The sequence below is a fragment of the Protopterus annectens genome, chromosome 14.part0 (genome assembly GCF_019279795.1).
Source record: "Protopterus annectens isolate FY-2018-M chromosome 14.part0, PAN1.0, whole genome shotgun sequence".
Taxonomy (NCBI): domain Eukaryota; kingdom Metazoa; phylum Chordata; order Ceratodontiformes; family Protopteridae; genus Protopterus; species Protopterus annectens.
The window spans coordinates 872,913,424-872,933,573 of record NC_056748.1 but is presented as its reverse complement, the minus strand read 5'-3'; the positions used below and the strand labels follow the sequence as shown (position 1 = coordinate 872,933,573).

The following is a 20,150-nucleotide window of genomic DNA, read 5'->3' as shown; positions in this document are numbered from 1 at the left end:
GGGAAGAAAGGCAGAAAAGTGCGAAGTGAAAGGATTTTGAAAGATGGTATCTTCATGCAAATGTTTAGGAGAGACATGTCTAGGATGGGTCTTCACTGCACTTACTTCCTTGGAACGACAACAATTCTGGAGTAAAATCCTTTTCCCATAAAGTCCTTCAAGAGGTCTTGAGTAAAACGGGCCAAACACGATACTTGGTTTTGAGGAGGCTATGGCATGACCTTCAGAGGTGGAATATTTTCCCAAGACATGGCATACCCCATCCCAAATTATTCGCACCTTGGAAGCGTAACAGCTAAATGGATTTTTTAACCTCTGGCCCGAAGTAACTGTGTATATTTTTTGTAGTTAATGGGAGTATTTTAACAACATTTTTTAACATTTTGTACGAACAACATATGTAGGTGTCTGGCGACAGTATAAAACAATTTTAACTAGTTTAAGTGTTAATTTTAAGCAAACTTTTAACCAATATTTAATAGTATATTTGGTAAACTCTATGGTAAAATGTTTTGTTTTGTGGGTGGGGATGGTGGGGTTGCTTGCTTAATACTTTGTTGTAACTTTTTAAGTTGGAAAATGCTGAACTTGGCTGTTTTAACATTACCTAATTACTGCCTTTTAACTGTTTCTATGGAGATGTGTTTTATTGGTTAATTAGTTTAATAGGAAGGTACAGGGTGAATACTTAATGCTGCAAACTTTTTGCTTTCTTTGTCTGAAGAAGTCTGACTATATAGCCAGACGAAAAGCGCTTTACATTACTGTTTGTTTTTTATTGGTTTCGCATTAAAGAGATTCTTGTTTTTGGTTCCAAAGTGTTTGGTGCATCAGCAGTGTCTTTTACCTAGTTTGTCGGTTTATTGTTTTTGAGGTTTGAGTATACCCATTCCAGATGATGGAGAGGACACGCTTGTCTGTGGTAAAAATCTCCCACCTGGCCAAAGAGAATGGCAGTCTTTGGGAATGAAGGGTAATGGGACTGAGGGAAGGAGGAGGGGTGCTGTAGAGGTAATCAAGGGTTTTTGCCTCCAAAGAAAGGCTGCCCCACTGAGGGTTCCCTATGGAGTTTTTCAGAGTATCTTTTCCTATGGGTTTTCCTTCATTTCTTAACTGTCCTAATGAAGGAGGTAGATTTAAATGGGTAGTTCCTATGGTATCTAGGAACTGATTACATTACGATCTCTGCAGCATGTCATGGTCTTACATTGTTTATGGAGAGTTTTGAACATGCTGGCCACCTGAGGGCCAAACACCAAGTCCTTGTCTAAGGGGGAAGTCTAAAATTTTAGACTTTTAATCCTCAGGTACAGGCTGACTGCAAAGGTATGCATATCTGTAATTATAAAGAATTCAGTGGCAGCTGCCCTAGAAGAAGCATCCACGGCATCATAGCTGCACTTAATGCTGTGCCTGGCAGTCTGAGTGGCCTGCAATAGTAAGGTGTGCATTTGATGCTTAGATTCTGCTGTAGGATGGTCAAGTATAACTTTGTTTAAGGAACAAAGGACAGAGATCAACCACTAATGACGTTTGAGTATGGTAATTAATTGCCCTAAAGGTAAAGAAAGCAAAGGTATAAACCTTCTTTCGCTATCTACAGTTCTACTATCTTTGTCAGTATATAGGGAATCTGCACTGCACAGTAGCTTAGAGGGCTTATCAGAAGAGAGAGATACTGCAGAGGGTCTGACACTGGTTTCTTGTTTAAATATTTAAGTCATCGGGCAGCTTGTAAAACCTGTCTGATCTCTTAGGAGCTGGCGATTGAGAATCAGGTGCAGAAGAGGTGGACTGAATGGCATCCTGGAAAGCCTCAAGAAAGTACAGTTGTGTACACTTACCATAAATGTAGATGTTCGAGTGTCTTCACTGTTGCAGTCATCACTGTAGGGTTCTTCCTGCCGGCAGGCAGCCCTCGGTCGGCCAGATTCCCAAAGTCTGGGTCCGGTGTCGGCTGTTCAGTCATACTCCCTGACGTCAAAGTGCCAGGAGTACAAAGCTGCCAGCCGACGCCATGTTCTCCAGTTTTTCTTGCCCCAGATGTCAGGTGCCCAAAAGTGAAGGCTAATAGTAAAACAAAAATGTAACATACAACAAAACCCCATACCCTGTAGCAAATACACCTCAGAAGAAGGGTGAAGTAGGAAACCACACTAATAAAAGTATAAGAGGGGACAGGAGGGTGGGTAACCCAGACTGCAACAGTGAGGACACTCGAACATCTACATTTATGGTAAGTGTACACAACTGTACTATGTTCATCGTGTTTCACTGTTGCAGTCATCACTGTAGGGTTGAATCCCAAACTTGAGATAAAGGGTGGTGGTTATAGAGTAGAAGGGGTGGCTAGAAGGCCCTGCAAGACTGCAGAAGCAAAGCCTGCCCCAGACTTAGAGTAAAGAGGGAGATTATAGAGAAAGTATGCACTGAACTCCAAGTTGCAGCTTCCAAAATATCTTTGGTAGGTACTCCCCTGAGAAAGGCAGCTGAAGTAGCAGCAGCTCTGGCAGAGTGAGTCCTAATTTTTCCTGGGATTTGCTTTCCATGATGAGAGTAACAAAATCTGATTCCATGAGCAATCCATTTATAAATGGTCTGTTTTGAAATAGCTTCGCCTTGGGAATTTGTTGCATAACAAACCAACAGTTGTTCTGTTTTCCTGATATCCTTGGTTCTGTCCAGGTAAAAACAAAGTTGCCTGTGTACATCCAAGGAATGCAAGATCCTTTTCCCCTTATTTTGTGGATTAGTGAAAAAAGTTGGCAGGTGAATAGTTTGATTTAAAGCCACTTTGGAAACCACTTTAGGCTTGAAAGTAGGATTAGTCCTTAAAGACTCCTTACCTTGATGAAAATAATATAAGGTTCCACAGCCATGAGTGCTTGTAACTCCGAGACTCTCCTGGCTGAAGTCAAAGCCAGTAGGATAGCTGTCTTCCATGATAAATACTTAATATCAGATGTGGCAGAAGGCTCAAAAGGAGGCAGAGTGAGTTTTTCCAGAACATAGTTGAGGTCTCAGGCAGGTATGGGTGGTGTCCTAGGGGGCCTTAAATTCTTTGCTCCTCTGAGATATTGTTTCAGAAGTGGATGCGAAAAGATTGGAGGATCTGTATTGTAATGTGCAGAGATAGCTGAGGCATGTATTTTTATGGAGGAGAAGGATAAACCCTTATGTAACATGTCTGTCAGGTAATGTAAAATCAATGGGATATTAGGAATGAGAGCATCCAGGTGCAAAATCTCTTCCATTTACCTGCATAAGATTTTCTAGTGCTAGGTTGTCTGGCTTCTAAGATGACATCCATGACCTGTTTGGGAAGGGTAGGATTAATCATAGACCCTGAATACGCCAGGCTGCCAGGCTGAGAGTTATGATATGAGAGTGCAGAACCTGGCCCTGGTGTTGGGACAAAAGATTTGGAATCTGAGGTAGAATCCAAGGAGGGTCCTGGGATAGATTCATCAGTCTTGAGTACCAAAATTGACAAGGCCATTTGGGGCCAGTAAAATCACCTTGGGTTTGTCCTGCTTGATCTTTAATAACACCCACGGAAGAAGAGGTAGAAGAGGAAGGGCATACCCCGAGAGGTTCCTCCAACTGAATGAGAGAGCATCCACTTTCCATGCTAGTTTGTGAAATGTCCTTGTGCAAAAAAATCTGTAACTGGTGGTTGAGGGGGATGCAAATAGATCTATGTCTGGGCAGCCCCAGGCTTCTGTAATCATCTTGAATATTTGGGTGTCTAGCATCCACTCGTGTGGGTCTGACAGGTTCCTGCTCAGGCTGTCTGCCAGAATATTTTGTTTCCCTGGCAGGAACTGAGCTTGTAGATCCACTTTGCAAGCTAGAGCTGTGTTCCATAGAGTCATGGCTAGTCTGCAAAGGGGGTAGGAGTGTGAACCCCCTTGCTTGTTTATGTACCACATAACTGTGGTGTTTTCTGTCCATATCAGTAGTTGTCCTGGCTGTAGAAGATCCCTGAAAGCCAAGAGGGCATTCTGTACAGCTAACATCTCTTTTAAATTGATATGTAGGTGCTTCTGATCCTCTGTCCAAAAACCTTGCAGGCCTTTCCTCTGCAAGTGGGCTCCCCATGCGTAATCCGAGGCGTCCGTGGTTAACACCTGGTTGGCTGGAGGCAGACTGAAGGCTTTCCCTTTGTTGTGAAGACATACCATGGTCCACCAATGGAATTCCTTTTGTAGGCAAGGCAAGACAGCAATCTGTGTGTCTAGACTGTGGCAATGCTGGGACTATACACTTTTTAGGTACCATTGTATTTTTCTCATATGTAGTCTTGCATATGGTATGAGAAGGATGCAGGAGGGCCATATAACCCAAAGCCTGCAGGAATTTCCTTGCAGTTAGCTGAGACATTAACGCCAAGGTTTTGAAGGTTGAAGCCAGCTGTAGTTGTTTTTCGGATGTCAGGAATGCCATCTGGGTTGATGTGTTTAGAAGAGCACCCAGAAAAGTTATCTGTTGTGTGGGTGTCAAATTTGACTTTTTTATGTTCACAGTGAATCCCAGGTACTTGAGCAGATTTTGAACAATTTCCAGGTGCTGGAGTAAGACATCCTTGCTGTCTGCTTGAATAAGGCAGTTGTCCAGATAAGGGTAAATTTGAATTCCCTTGAGTCTGCAATAAGCTACTACTGGTGCCAGGCACTTGAAGACCCTGGGCGCAGTAGACAAGCCAAAGAGCAGTGCAGATAATTGGTAATGTTTCGAGCCGGCCTTGAACCTGAGGTATTTTCTGCACTCCTGTCTGATAGGGATGTGTAGGTAAGCCTCCTTTACATCCAATGTCACCATCCATGCATTTTTGCTCAACATTGGCAGGAGCTGCTGCAGAGTAAGAATCTTGAACTTTGGTATCTCCAGGAAAGTATTTAAGACTGACAGATCCAGGATGGGTCTCCATGAATTTTGTTTTCTGGGAACTAGAAAGGGCCTTGAGTAAAAGCCTTGCCCAGTCTCTGATTGTGGAACCAGTTCTATGGCCCTCATAGCCATAAGGGATCCCACCTGGTTTAATGCTTCTGCCCATTGGTGTTTTGGTAGGTCTGGCCATCCGTTTGGTCTTGGCAAGGTATGAAAGTGGAATTTGTAGCCTCTTGAAACTACATCCAGAACCCACTTGTCTTGGGTTATGTAAGTCCAATTTTGTTGAAAAAGAGAGTTTTCCTCCTAGAGGGGCTTCCAGGAGAGAGGTTCCTGTAGCCATGCAGGGGGAGTCATTGAGCTTGTTTTCTATAAGATTGAGGTCTGTCCTCTCCACCCCTGGGGGTGGAAGCACTCACTGTCTAGGTCTGTAAGAGGTCTGTGCTTGGGCCCTCCCCTCTGGAGCGCCTATATCTATCCCTCTGAGGCCTGTCTGAGCTGGGAAAGGACCAATTTTTAGTTGGCCAATTTCTGCTAAATCTTGGGGGCTGAACTTGTAAGAAATCCTTAACTGTTTGCATGGATTTTGCCTTATCCTCCATTTTCTTTATCACCTCTTCAGCCTTAGACCCAAACAAAACATTATGCTGAACAGGAGCATCCAGTAACTTTGCTTTCACTTGATCAGGTAAGTTTTGTTCCTTTAACCAAGCATGCCTTCTAATGACTGTGCCAGTGGCAGCCACCCTGCATGAAGCCTTCAAGGCATCAAAACCACAGTGTAAGCCATGCTTCCCCACTTGCTCAGTAGCATGCATCAAATCATGTAATTCCTTATTATCTGCACATGCAGAAATGGTACCTAGCTTTTGTTTCATAACAGACAGCAGAAATTGCTGATATTTTAGCATATAAAATTGACAATTTAAAGCCCTAATGGATAAAGTAGCAGAAGTGTACACTTTTTTGCCCCAACTCTCCAAAGCTCAAGAATCCTTATCTGACAGAATAGGGTTTTTAGCAGAGGCTGCCTTAACACCCTTAGGACCCTGAGAAATGGTTTCTGGATCACCAGCAGGATTTTTGTAAAGGAAATGGTGGTAGTCAGGGACCCTGTAATATCTGTCAGGCTTAGCAGGGGCTGGAGGAAAGGAGTCAGGAGTTAAATTAGCCTCAGAAAAGACATCATCCACAATATCCAAAATAGGAGGAATAGCCAGGGGTCTGTGTTGGGGAAGAAGAAATCCCTAAGCCTTCTCTTAGATTCAGAATACTCCTGTCCTTCCCAGTGAAAATGTTCCCTCATGTCATGTAAAGTTTCCCCAAAAGAAAAATCCTCAGGGGGAGAAGCTGATGGAATGGATTCCTCAGCATCAGAATCCTCATAAGGAGGGAAAGTATATTCCTGTTCAGAGGAAGACACTGAAGAAATAGATGCCTGATCAGAGGATTCATAATCCAATTCTTGCCTTGGCCTTTTGTCTGGAGGGGGATGTGAACCCCTAATCATGGTTAGTAAGTCCTCCGCCATTTTAAGCATCTGTTTCTGAGATTTGGGTCCCGGATCAGAAGAGCCCTGGGCTGGACTCTCTGATTTAGAAGGAGTCTTCGCCTTTATCAGAAGCTGTGTAGGCCTGAAAACCCCCTCGGAAGCCGGTACCTGCACAGCGGCTCCGGACCCATCCGAGGGAGCATTGTCCGAAGGTCCTGCAGCTGGAGTACTCAAAGACCTAGTTGGCTCCTCGTGGGAGTCCGTTTCGGCAATCGGTTCTGAAATGGCCGACGACAGGGGCTGCGAAAGCACCTCACTGACGACGGCCGAACCTGTAGCTGGCTCTGCTTACAAACCGTCGTCTGATTTGGACCTCTGAGGTCTGTCCTTATCCTTGCATCGTTTGTGAACTCCGGTAGTAGGAAGCGTGTCCGACGACATATTGTAATTAAATCGCCTGCCAAAGTAGTGAAAAGCAAAATCGTACCTCCGCTTAATAGTACGTTGGTTAAATCTAGCACAAAGCCGACAACTAGCTACGTTGTGGTCAGGGCCTAAACAAGGAATACAGTAAGAGTGGAAATCCTTATGAGGTATTTGCTTCCCACAAGAAATACAATTATTAACTTTTTCTGACATCGGACTGGAGCAAGAAAAAAAGTTTCCCCAATGGGGTACTTAGCTTTGAGAAGAAGAAAGTCTTTGGAATGAAGCACGAAAAAATATCAGGAGTCAGCCGACTGGCACATGCGAACTGCTTCCACCGCACGGCAAGAAAGACTGGAGAACATGGCGTCGGCTGGCAGCTTTGTACTCCTGGCGTTCTGACGTCAGGGAGCATGACTGAACAGCCGACGCCGGACCCAGACTTTGGGATTCTGGCCGACCAAGGGTTGCCTGCCGGCAGGAAGAACCCTACAGTGATGACTGCAACAGTGAAACACGATGAACATCAGGACGGACTGGAGAAGGGGCAAGAGTACCCATCTCAAAGAGGGTGTAATACCTCTTCTGAGCATCACAGATCTGTGTGGACTGCCATTCAAAGTGTTTCATCATGTTCTGTACAGTCTCACCAAATGGAAGGTTCCTCAAAGGGGAATCTGGTGAGAGGGAGTCTTCATCAGAAGAGATCTGTCCTTGTACAGCTGACAATAACAGTCCAGAGAAAGGTCAGAGTCAAACTCCTGCTCATCAGAAGAAGAGGAAACCAGGTCAGAATTTTGAGGGGTAGTCTGTGGTTGCAGAGTCCCTAAGGAAGGGGGTTTCAAAGACATGATAGCTTTGAACAACCCCTGTAAGAAGTACGCACACTCCTTTTCCCTTGGCTGCAGTGGGACAGGTCACATGCCTAGTTTTCTGTTTTTTTTTTTTTTTAGGCAGGACATCTACAAAACCCTGTCTGACTTCTATTCAACCTCCTGGGATCTCCTCCATAACCAAAACTTGAGGGACACCATATGTCCTTCGGAAATAAGAGGCAGTTCCTCAGATATATCAGCAATCTGCAAAGCCTCAGGAGCCATACTGGCCTCCAATGGGGTCTCAGTAGTGGGCAACTGAAAAGTAGCTGGACAAACCAAATATTCTGTGACCTCAGTGGGTATGTCGGAGTCAGAAATGTTGGGAATGCAGATCTGTTTGACACCTCTTTAGTTTTTTCTTTGGTGACAGATGGACATCAAGAGGATGAAAAGTGGCCAAGTGTTTAGAGTGCTGGGTCTTGAAAAGAGTGTTGATAGTAAAAAGCCTATACCTAAGGGGTTTGGGAACAAATGACTGACAGAATGAGCAAGACACGTCATCGTGTTCAGGGCCTAGAGAAAAAAAGGTACTTAGTATGCAAGTCCTTGTATGGAATCTGTCTACCACACTTGCACTTATTCCTCCTAGATGACATCTACAACTTTCAATAAAATACTGTATGATAAAAAGGAATGTTCCCCAATGAGGTACTTATCTGGATAATCGATTGAAGCACAAGCACCAAACAACCAAAGAATTAACAGTCTAACTGATGCATGACCTACATTCATGTTGGCAGCAAGACAGTCTGAGGATCCACACTCAATTTTGGCTAAAAACCCCAACACAAATGAGCTGAGGTCATGTGTCAGACATACGACCAATGGAAGGTAAAGCTGTGGTACCCAAGCCAGACATCAGCAGTGACACCCAGTATGTCAGGAATACTGCAACAGTAATTTCAGTCAGATCATCATGTAATTGTGTGAAAAGCAGCAGATGTAGTTGCAAACCAATATACTACTTTAATATGGTCAGTGGCCACATGGCTAACTACTAATGTGCCTAACACTATGTTTAGAAGAGAAATGCAAGAATGAAGCAGCAACATTAAACAAAACACAACAGATCAAACCACATACAGGAGGACTACAGTAACACATCTGCAGATCACATGAACAGCCTTCTCCATAACTTATAAGCAAAAGTGTAAAAAATCATGACTAAACTGTGTTTTTTCCTTTTAGTACACAAGTAATTTTTTATGTAAAGCACCACCAAAGAGTAGAAGATCATGTAAAAATTATGAACTTCAAACACAGAGGGATGTATCTGCATGCTCTTACTTTTACAATTTCTAAGTCACCAGCTTTCGCAGATTCCAACAACTGTCGATCTGTGTCAGAATTCCCCACTGGAATGCCCTCTGAAAAAGAGAGATAAAACTTTTACTACATTAAAAAATCAAGTGACTGAAATGGCTACTCATGAATTACAAATAGCTAAAAATGCAATGCTATGTTTTTAGAATACACCACAAAAGCAGTCAATATTTACTGGTTAACAGAAATGTACAACACTTCATAAAATCTCATGCACAGTTAAAGCAGCAACACAGGTAGAAAATTAGACTTTATTGCACAATAACTACAAGGTCAAATCACATTTGTTTTTGGTCATGAGGCAGAGGCAATACAGTGGTACCAACAAGGAATGCAGAAGAACTTAAACACTCAAATGAAGGGGGTGTCTGTTGGAGACGTTTAGAGAAAAAAGCAAATGCGACAGTGATGCAGGAGACGGGAGTAATAAAAAAAAAAAAGGTTTTTGCTAAGAGGCATGGACTGCAAAGAGGAGCAAGAAGAAAGAGAGTGATTTTGTTACACAGAAAAACAGGTTTCGAGAGGGTGGAAACCTGACAGTAGATAGTACAGGAGTGGCAGCAATGTGCTGGGAGGACAGTTTAGCAGTGGTGGGGACAATTCATGGAAAAAACAAGGATGTAGGTGTTTTGCACTTTAAGGCTGCAAGTAAAACAGGAAGAAAGGAAGAGAGGGTCACAAGGTGTGATTTCAACTTACAAGTCAAGTCAAATTTATTTTAAGAGTTTAAAAAAGTACAGTTGTGTACACTTACTATAAATGTAGATGTTCAAGTGTATTCACTGTTGCAGTCATTACATTTGGGTAATCCTGCTGGCAGGTTGCCCTCAGTCAGCCTGAATTCCAAAGTCTTAGGTCCTGCGTCGGCTGTAGTCGCCCCTTCCCTGACGTCAGGTCGTCAGGGGTATAGAAGTAGCAGCCGACACCATTTTCTTTAGTTTTTCTTGCCCCAGATGTCAGGTGCCCCCAAAAAAGGGTAGTCAAAATTTATATCTATATATAAAATAACATGCAGCAATATAAACTTTACCTTCATCCACCAGAAAATACACCACATAGGTTGTATAAATCAGAGAAGGAAAGATAGGTTCCATCGGAAGAAAAAAGGGGGGATGGCGGGTGGGTAACCTGGACTGCAACAGTGAATACACTCGAACATCTACATTTTTGGTAAGTGTACACAACTGTACTATGTTCTTCGTGTTTTACTGTTGCAGTCATTACATTTGGGTAGATTCCCTGAGATATGGTTCGGAGGCTGGAGATAAACAGCATTAGGAGCGGCTATGAGACCCTGCAGAACTGCAGTGGCAAAGCCTGCCCTGGATTTAGAGTAGAGTGGCAGATGATAGTGCTTTGTAAAGGTGTGCACTGAACTCCAAGTGGTTGCCTCTAAAATGTCCTTGGTTGGTACTCTTCTGAGAAAGGCTGCTGAAGTGGCTGCAGCTCTGGCAGAATGTGGCCTAATGCCCTTAGGCACTGACTTGCCACGGTATAAGTAGCAGAAACGAATGCAGTGGCCTATCCATTTTGAAAAAGTCTGCTTTGAGATCACCTTTCCTTGTGATCCTGCAACATATGCCACTAGTAATTGCTCTGTTTTTCTGAAAACTTTGGTTCTGTCCAAGTAGATTCTAAGCTGTCTGTGTACGTCCAAAGAATGCAGAATTATTTCCCCCTTGTTCTGTGGATTTGGATAAAAAATTGGCAGATGAATGGTTTGGTTAAGAGACACACTGGACACCACTTTAGGCATAAATGTTGGGTTTGTCCTCAGGGAGACCCTGTCTGAATAAAAAATGATAAAAGGTTCCACAGCCATGAGTGCCTGTAGTTCTGAAACTCGGCTTGCAGAAGTTATTGCTAGGAGCACAGTTGTTTTCCAAGATAAAAATTTTAAATCAGCAGTACCAGCTGGTTCAAAAGGAGGCAGGGTGAGTTTTTCCAAGACATAGTTGAGGTCCCATGCAGACATTGGTGATCTTGAAGGCCTTAAATTTTTAGCTCCTCTGAGGTACTGTTTTAATAAGGGATGAGAAAAGATTGGTGGCTCTGCATTGTAATGAGCCGAAATGGCAGAGGCATGAATTTTAATAGATAAGAAAGATAGGCCTTTGTCCAGCATCTCAGTTAAGTATTGTAAAATCTGAGGAATATTTGGCACAGCTGTATCTGTTCCTTGTGCCTGGTTTCAAGCACAGAATCTCTTCCATTTTCCAGCATAAGATTTTCTAGTACTAGGCCTTCTGGCTTCCAAAATGACATCCATCACAGCTTTGCTGAGGGGTGTGTTTTGTATGACTATATTATCCGCCATGCTGCCAGGTTTAAAGTCCTGAGCTGGCTGTGCAGGATCGGATTGTTTTGCTGGGACAGTAGATGCGGTACTTGAGGTAGGGTCCAAACTGGGCATTGAGACAAGCTCCTTAATATTTGGTACCAGTGCTGGCGGGGCCAGTCTGGTGCAATCAGTATCATCTTTGGCTTCTCTTGTCTGACCTTTAGGAGTACCTTGGGGAAGAGAGGCAGAGGGGGAAAGGCATACACTGATAGGTTTTTCCAGCTGAAGGATAGGGCATCCACTTTCCATGCCTGTCTGTGATAAATCCTTGTGCAGAATGTCTGTAGTTGGTAGTTGTGAGAGGAGGCAAATAGATCTATGTCCGGGCATCCCCATTTCCTTGTTATCATGCTGAAGACTTGTGGATCCAGCTGCCACTCGTGGGGATCCATGAGGTTTCTGCTTAGTTTGTCTGCCAGAGTATTTTTCCTTCCTGGCAGGAATTGTGCCTGCAGATGTACTTGGTAAGTCAGTGCTGTGTCCCACAAAGTCATGGCTAGTCTGCAAAGGGGGTAATAATTTGTGCCCCCTGTTTGTTTATATACCACATGACCGTGGTGTTGTCTGTCTTTATCCGTAGTTGTCCTGGTTGAAGTAGGTCCTTGAAGGCTGTCAGGGCATTTTGAACAGCTAGCATCTCTTTTTGATTGATATCTAGATGCATTTGGTTTGAGGTCCATGTTCCCTGAATGCATCTTCCTGCCATTTGGGCCCCCCAGGCATAATCTGACGCATCCGTTGTTAGTGTCTGCCTGGCTGGGGGCAATGTGAATGGCTGTCCCTTGTTTTGGTGACAAGCCTTTGCCCACCATCGAAACTCCTGTTGCAGGCAGTGAATGAGAGTAATTACAGTTTCCAGGCTGTGGCAATGTTGAGTCCAAACACTTTTTAGGTACCATTGAAGTTTCCTCATATGCAATCTTGCATATGGAATTAGTAGGATGCAGGAAGCCATGAAAACCAAAGCCTGCAAAATTTTTCTTGCAGATAACTGGGCCTTTGTTGCTAACATTTTGAAGTAGGTAGTCAGTTGTCTTTGTTTGTCTGGCGTGAGATAAGCCACCTGGGCAGTTGCATTTAAGCTTGCACCCAGCAATATTATCTCTTGAGAGGGTACTAGTTTTGATTTCTTTTCATTGACTGTGTACCCTAGGCATGTTAAAAGTTTTTTCACAAACGCCAGATGCTGTAGAAGAATGTCCTTGTTCTCTGCTTGATTTAGACAGTCGTCCAAGTAAGGATATATTTGTATTCCTCTTTGTTTGCAGAATGCAATTACTGGTGCCAGGCACTTTGTAAAGACCCTGGGCGCAGTTGATAAGCCAAAGGGCAGTGTAGAGAATTGGTAATGCATTGAGCCAGCCTTGAATCTGAGGTATCTTCTGCATATTTGTCTGATTGGGACATGCAGGTGTGTCTCTTTTAGTTCTAAAGTTACAAGCCAAGCGTTCTTGCCCAGCATGGGCAGTAGCTGCTGCAAAGTCAACATTTTGAATTTTGGTATATCCAGGAATGTATTCAGAATTGATAGGGCCAGTGTTGGCCTCCAGGCCTTGTCCTTGCTGGGTACCAAGAACAGTCGAGTAAAATCCTTGTCCCCGCTCTTGCTCTGGCACTAGTTGATTGGCCCTCATGTCCATGAGGGATGAGACTTGTTTTTGTGCCTCTGCCCATTGATTTTTTGGTAAATCTGGCCAGCCGTTTGTCTTTGGCAGGGTATGGAAATGGAACCTGTAGCCTTGTGACACGATGTTTAGAACCCACTTGTCCTGGGTTATAATGTGCCAATTTTGAGAAAAAAAGTGCTAATTTCCCCCCTAAGGGTGCTGCCAGGAAATAAGTGCTTGGTGCAGGCAGGGGGAAGTCATTGGGACTGTTTCCTGTAAGGTTGTGATTTGTCTTCTCCACTTTTGGAGGTAGAAGCACCCCATTGCCTTGACTTGTATGAACCTTGAGCCTGGGATCTGCCTCTAGGGCGTCTGGGTCTACCCCTTTGAGGTCTGTCTGACACTGGAAAAGACCAATTCTTTTCTACTAAACCTAGGTGGCTGTACTTGTAAGAAATCTTTGACCGTTTGCATAGATTTAGCCTTGTCCTCCATTTTCTTTAACACCTCTTCTGCCTTAACACCAAACAAAGAATCTTGCTGTAAAGGTGCATCTAATAATTTAACTTTAACATGATCAGGCAGACTTTGTTCCTTTAACCATGCATGTCTACTAATTACAGAACCAGTAACTGCGGCCCTGCAGGAGGCCTCTAAAGAATCAAAACCACATTGCAGAGTATGCTTTCCAACTTGTTCAGCTGCATGCAATATATCCTGCATTTCCTTGTTTTCTGCACATTCAGAATTTAACATTTTCTGTTTAAGCAATGCCATGACATGTTGCTGATATTTGAGCACATGAAATTGACAGTTTAAGGCCCTTATAGCCAAGGTAGCAGATGTGTAAACCTTCTTTCCCCATCTATCCAGTGCCCTAGAATCCCTATCAGAAGGGGTAGGGTTTTTTGCAGCGGAAGCCTTAACACCCTTGGGACCCTGAGAAATAGTTTCTGGGTCTGCAGCAGGGTTTTTAAAAAGGAATTTATGTGAGTCATGGACCCTGTAATATCTGTCAGGCTTAACAGAAGCTGGAGGTAAGGAGTCAAGGGTAAGGCTTGACTCTGAAAACACACAATCTACAATGTCTAACACAGGGGGGGTGGCTAGTGGTTTGTGCTGAGGTAGTAACAGGAAATCCCTGAGCCTCTTTTTAGACTCTGAAAAATCTTGGCTCTCCCAGTGGAAATGCTCCCTCATGCACCCTAGAACAAAACAAAGAAAAAAAAACTAAGGGTAATGCTGCTCAATGCCAGAAGTCTCAACCTCAAGATGCACGCACTCGAGGCCCTTCTCAGTATGGAGAACATCGATGTCTGTGCCGTGACAGAAACCTGGTTCAAGGCTCCTGAGAGCACCCCAGCACTATCAGGTTTTACCTCATATCATGCGTTCCGGCCCCAAAACCCGGACAATACCAAGAAAGGAGGAGGGGTATCCATATTCATCAAGGACACCCACACCTCAAGATTGGTGGCATCGCACGATGCATCGGAAACCATCCAGGTGCAATTAACCATAGGCAAGACTGCTCTGCAATTTGTAGCATGTTACAGGCCACCCTCAAACTCAGGAACCTCATATGGCCTTCCTGAAAACACTGGAGGGATAAATGTATCTCGAACACCATCATACTAGGTGACTTCAACTACCCTAATATAGACTGGGAACACTACTCAAGCCCAAACACTCTAGCCCAAAAGTTCCTGGAATTCATAAACTCAAATGCCATGGAACAACTAGTCACCATCCCCACAAGAGGAGAGAACATACTTGATCTCATCATCACGAACATGGGAGCACGATGTTCAACGCCAGAAGTATACCCCTCACTGGTGAGATCTGATCACAAACTAATCTCGCTGGAGGTCCTCATCCCGCCCCCACCCGAAATGAAAAAGACCACAGTAAAGAACTTCTCTAAAGCCGACTTCACACTTCTAAAGACTAGTGTGGACTCCTTTAAGGCCCCTGAGCCGGCGGTTAACATTACTCAAACCGCTGAATCACTTACAAATGCCTTCTACCAGCACCTGCAGGGCTGCATGGATCAGGCAATCCCAAGCAAAACAAAGACTCTTTGTACCAAAGGCAAGCGTCCAGCCTGGTGGACCCCAGCCATAAACAAACTCTACAACAAAAGGAGAAAGCTACTACAAGATAGAGCAAAATCCTTAAAAGGTAAGACACAGCTGATCACTATAAGTAAAAAGCTAAGAGCTCTCATAAAATCATCCAAAGCTAATTTTGAGAAAAAAATAGCTAAGGACTCTAAAGACAACCATAAGGCATTCTTCAGCTATGTCAGAAACTTAGGAGGAAACTCCCAGATATGCTCAGAATTAGTTCAAAATGATGTGAAGATTACTGATCCTACAGACATTGCCAACATACTGGCTGACAGGTTCAGTGCAAACTTCTCCCCCCCCCCCCCCCCTAAAGGAGAGATATCTATACCAAATGATTGTAGCCCCAAACATCTCTAACGCCCAGGTGAGAACTGCTCTCTCCAAGGCAAAGAAAACAGCATCCATGGGACCTGATGGTGTCCCCGGCTGTGTGCTCCATGAACTCAACGAGGAATTAAACCCACAGTTAGGACAGCTGTTTAATCTTAGTCTCACCTCGGATACGCACTCCAGGAGTGGCGCTGGCGACTGTGGTCCCACTCCAAAAAGGCGGTGCCTCCACCGACCCTGGAAATTACCGTCCCATTAGCTTGACAAGCCTTATCTGCAAAGCCATGGAGAGGATCATAATGGATCTCATAAATAAAGACATAGGGAATTTGCAGACTTTAGATCCAACCCAGTTTGGCTTTGTCAAAGGCAGATCATGCCTTCTAAACTTGGTTGACTTTTTCAAAACAGTCACCAAGGCCATTGTGAGGAAAGGCAGTCCATACAGCCTACCTAAACCTGGCGAAGGCTTTTGATACAATACCTCACTCGGGTATCATTGAAAAACTCATCAACTTAAATGTAAACCCATACATTACAAGATGGGTTGCAAACTGGCTGAGTGACAGAACCCACAGGGTCAGAGTTGCTGGCGCCATGTCAGACTCAAAGCCTGTCACAAGTGGTGTCCCACAGGGCTCAGTCCTGGGCCCACTCTTGTTTGGCATCTACTTTTCTGAAGTACAAGCAAACACAGGAGGGTTATGGCTGACAAAGTTTGCAGATGACTGCAAACTGGGAGCCGTAGTTGAAAACACATCTGACACAGATATCCTTCAGAAGGGTCTCACAGAAACGGATAACTGGTGCCAGAGCCATGGCCTTAAGTTAAATGCCAAGAAATGCATAGTCATACCCTTCGGGAAAAATAAGGTTACCCCTAGCTACCATATAGGTGGCAATCCCCTGAACACAGAAGAAGTTATTAGGGACCTGGGAACCCAGGTTGACAGTAGCCTTTCATTCGACACTCATATTGCTAAAGTAGTTAGGAAGACCTTCTACATTGCCCACCTTATCATGAAGGGATTCACATCTAGATCAAGGGAAGTCATAGTCTCCCTATACTCATCACTCGTCAGACCAATGATCGAGTATAATGCCCCATTCGGAATGTATCTGACCCGACACTTGCAGCAGCTGGAGAGGCCACAAAAGTTCCTCACCAAAAGGATAAATGGTCTCAAAAATCTGTCTTATGCTGCCCGACTGAAAGAACTCCAGTTATATTCAGTTGCTTACCGCTTGCTCAGAGGTGACCTATGCCTGACATACAAGGCCATGTCCAACCCAGATTTGATGAACATGCTTCATCTCAAAAAATCTAGATCCCTCAGAGCCACAAGGGCGGGAGACTTGAACCTCAACACAGTTATTAATAGGACGTGCTGGAGGGATAGATTCATCACCCAAAGACTCCCTATGCTGTGGAACAAAATCCCGGTTTATGTGAGGCAGAGCACCTCGCTGGCCTTGTTCAAGAGGAATCTTGACCAATGGATGGGAGATCGCAGATACACCCCAGGGGTTACCTCAGTGTCACTGCTCGACAGAGGCACAGCTAAATAATGGGCATAGTTTCTCCAAACTAAAGGGGTGGCGTAAGCCACAAAACTATGGGCTAGGCTTATAAATGCCCTCGGGCAGATAGCCTAGTATGAACCTATGAACCTATGGTATGTAAGTTTTCCCCAAAAGAATAATCCTCAGGAGCAGAAGCTGAAGGAATGGATTCTTCAGCATCAGAGTCCTCATGGAGGGGGGGGGGGGGGAAGAATATTCCTGATCAGAAGAAATGGAAACCTGATCTGAAGATTCATAGTCAGTCTCTTGCCTAGGCCTCTTATCAGGAAGGGGATGGGAACCCCTGATCAAGGTAATCAAGTCTTCGGCCATTTTGAGCATCTGTTTTTTGGGCATGAAGGCCTGTCCAAGTGGCTCTTGAGGTTGCTTCTTTGCCTTTGAAGGTGCTTTAGTCTTTGCCTTTGAAGTTGGTTTAATGTATAGGTGTTTGGGTCTGAATACACCCTCAGAAGCCGGTGCCTGCTCAGAGGGTCCGGACCCATCTGAAGGATTAGGGTCCGAGGCTTCAATACTTTGAGTTTCCATCAGCATGGCCGACTCCACGTGGGAGTTGGTAGCGGCCTGCGACTCTAAAGTAGCGGTCGTCACGGGCTGCGAAAGCACCTCACTGAGAACCAGCGAACCGGCGACTGGCTTAGGAGAAGCTTCGTCGTCGGTTTTTGGCCTCGGCTGTCTTTCTTTTTCTTTGCGTTTTTTGTAAACTCTGGTAGTCGGATGGCTTTCCGACGACATTTCTGGATAATTAAATCTGCGTCCAAAGTAGTTTAAAGCAAAATCATACAGACACTTAATAGTGTGTTTGTTAAATCTAGCACAAAACCGACAACCCAGAAAATTATGATCAGGGCCTAGGCAAGGAATACAGTAAGAATGAAAGTCCTTATGAGGTATTTGCTTCCCACAAGAAATACAATTATTAACTTTTTCTGACATTGGTTCTGGAGCAAAAAAAAAAGTTTCCCCAACGGGGTACTTAGCTTTATAGAAGACTTTGGATCTGAAATTCGAACTCGAAAATCTCAGGAGTCAGCTGACCAGCACTTGCGAACTGCTTCTGCTTCGGGCACCGCGCGGCAAGAAAAGAAAATGGCGTTGACTGCTACTTTTATACCCCTGACGACCTGACGTCAGGGAAGGGGCGACTAAAGCCGAAGCAGGACCCAAGACTTTGGAATTCAGGCTGACTGAGGAAAACCTGCCAGCAGGATTATCCAAATGTAATGACTGCAACAGTGAAACACGAAAAACATCTAAGCACTATAAAACTTTAAAAATAACTGGAAATTTTCATGCTAAAAACACACTACAAAATACAGATAAATTAAAAATGCTGTTTACAAAGCAGCTATAATAAAGAACAGGTATCACTAACTGGCTGCAAACAGCAGTGCAACAGTGTCAGAAAAACTAAGTGCAACAAATGAGGTTATGTAAACAGTCACAGAGAACATGAAGGAACTTCTCAGCCATGAAGAGTCTGATTGGAGCTGGGAACAGAGGATCTGCCAGTTATCTGAGGTTCAGGTAAAGTACAGTTGTGTACACTTACCATAAATGTAGATGTTCAAGTGTATTCATGTTGCAGTCATCAAATTTGGGTTATCTGCTTGCAGTAGCCCTCAGTCGGCCTGATTATCAAAGTCTTGGGTCCTGCGTCAGTTGCTGTCTCATCTTCCGTGACGTCAGGTAGTCAGGGGTATAAAGCATGCAGCTGACGCCATTACATCAGTTTTTCTTGCCCCAGATGTCAGGTGTCCCCCCTAATGGGAAGCAATTAAATATATATATATATATATATATATATATATATATATATATATATATATATATATATATATATATACACACACACACACAAGGTTACACCTCCAACAAAAAAACAAATACACGAAAAAGCTTTTAAGCATAGTAAAGGAGAGTAAAGGTATAGCCAAAAGAAGTCAGGGGGCTGGAGGGAGGGTAACCAGGACTGTAACAGTGAATACACTCGAACATCTACATTTATGGTAAGTGTACACAACTGTACTATGTTCTTCATGTTTCACTGTTGCAGTCATCACATTTGGGTAGATTCCCAAAGCTAAGGATGGGAGAAGGCATTTAGATAGCATTAGGAACAGCTATAATGCCCTGCAAGACTGCAATGGCAAAGCCAGCTCTGGATTTAGAGAAAATTGGTAAATGGTAATGCTTGGTGAAAGTATGTACAGAACTCCAGGTAGCAACTTCTAGGAAGTCCCTGGTAGGTACACCTCTGAGAAATGCTGTAGATGTAGATGCAGCCCTGGTTGAATGGGGTCTAATCCCCTGTGGGATAAGTTTTCCATGGGCTTATAGCAGAAATTAATGTAATGGCCTAGCCATTTAGAAATGGTTTGCTTTGAAATAGCCTTCCCCTCTGCCCTTGCAGCAAATGCCACCAGCAGTTGTTCATATTTCCTTTGAGGTTTGGTTCTGTCCAAATAAAATCTAAGCTGTCTGTGCACATCTAAGGAGTGCAGTATACACTCCCCTTTATTCTGTGGATTAGAGAAGAAGGTTGGCAAATGAATGGACTGATTGAGAGCCACACTGGATACCACCTCGGGCATGAAGGAGGGATTGTTCCTGAGGGACACCCTGTCCACATGAAAGATGATGAAAGGTTCCACGGCCATAAGGGCCTGTAATTCAGATACTCTTCTTGCTGAAGTAAATGCTAAAAGGAAGGCTGTTTTCCAAGAAGGGAATTTTAACTCTGCAATTGCAGCTGGCTCAAAAGGAGGAAGAGTGAGTTTTTCCAATACAAAGTTAAGGCCCCAGGCTGGAGTTGGGGCTCTCCTGGGTGGTCTTAAGTTTTTGGCCCTCTAAGGAACTGCTTGAGCAGTGGATAGGAGAAGAGGGGCGGTTCAGAGTTGTAATGAGCTGAAATGGCTAAGACGTGAATTTTGATGGAGGAAAAAGAAAGGCCCTTGTGAAGCATCTCAGTTAAGTATTGAAGAATCTGAGGTAAACTGGGCGCTGCTGAGCACATCCCTTGAGTTTGGCCCCAGGCACAGAATCTTTTCCATTTTTCAGCATAAGATTTTCTAGTACTAGGCATCTTTGCTTCTAAAATGACATACAACACATGTTTGCTGAGGGATGGTAATGGAGAGCTTAGGAAATTAG

The 20,150-nt window shown here is 44.0% G+C and overlaps 1 protein-coding gene across 1 annotated transcript in view; it reads right to left on the bottom strand.

The window, feature by feature from the left end:
* The window catches only part of TNKS2 (tankyrase 2), a gene marked incomplete in the record, with an annotated part of 1,900,381 nt that overhangs the window by 1,137,616 nt on the left and 742,615 nt on the right, over positions 1-20,150 (bottom strand). Inside the window, 1 exon segment of the mRNA XM_044056654.1 lies at positions 8,974-9,053. Within this exon segment, the coding sequence (XP_043912589.1) occupies positions 8,974-9,053 (80 nt within the window).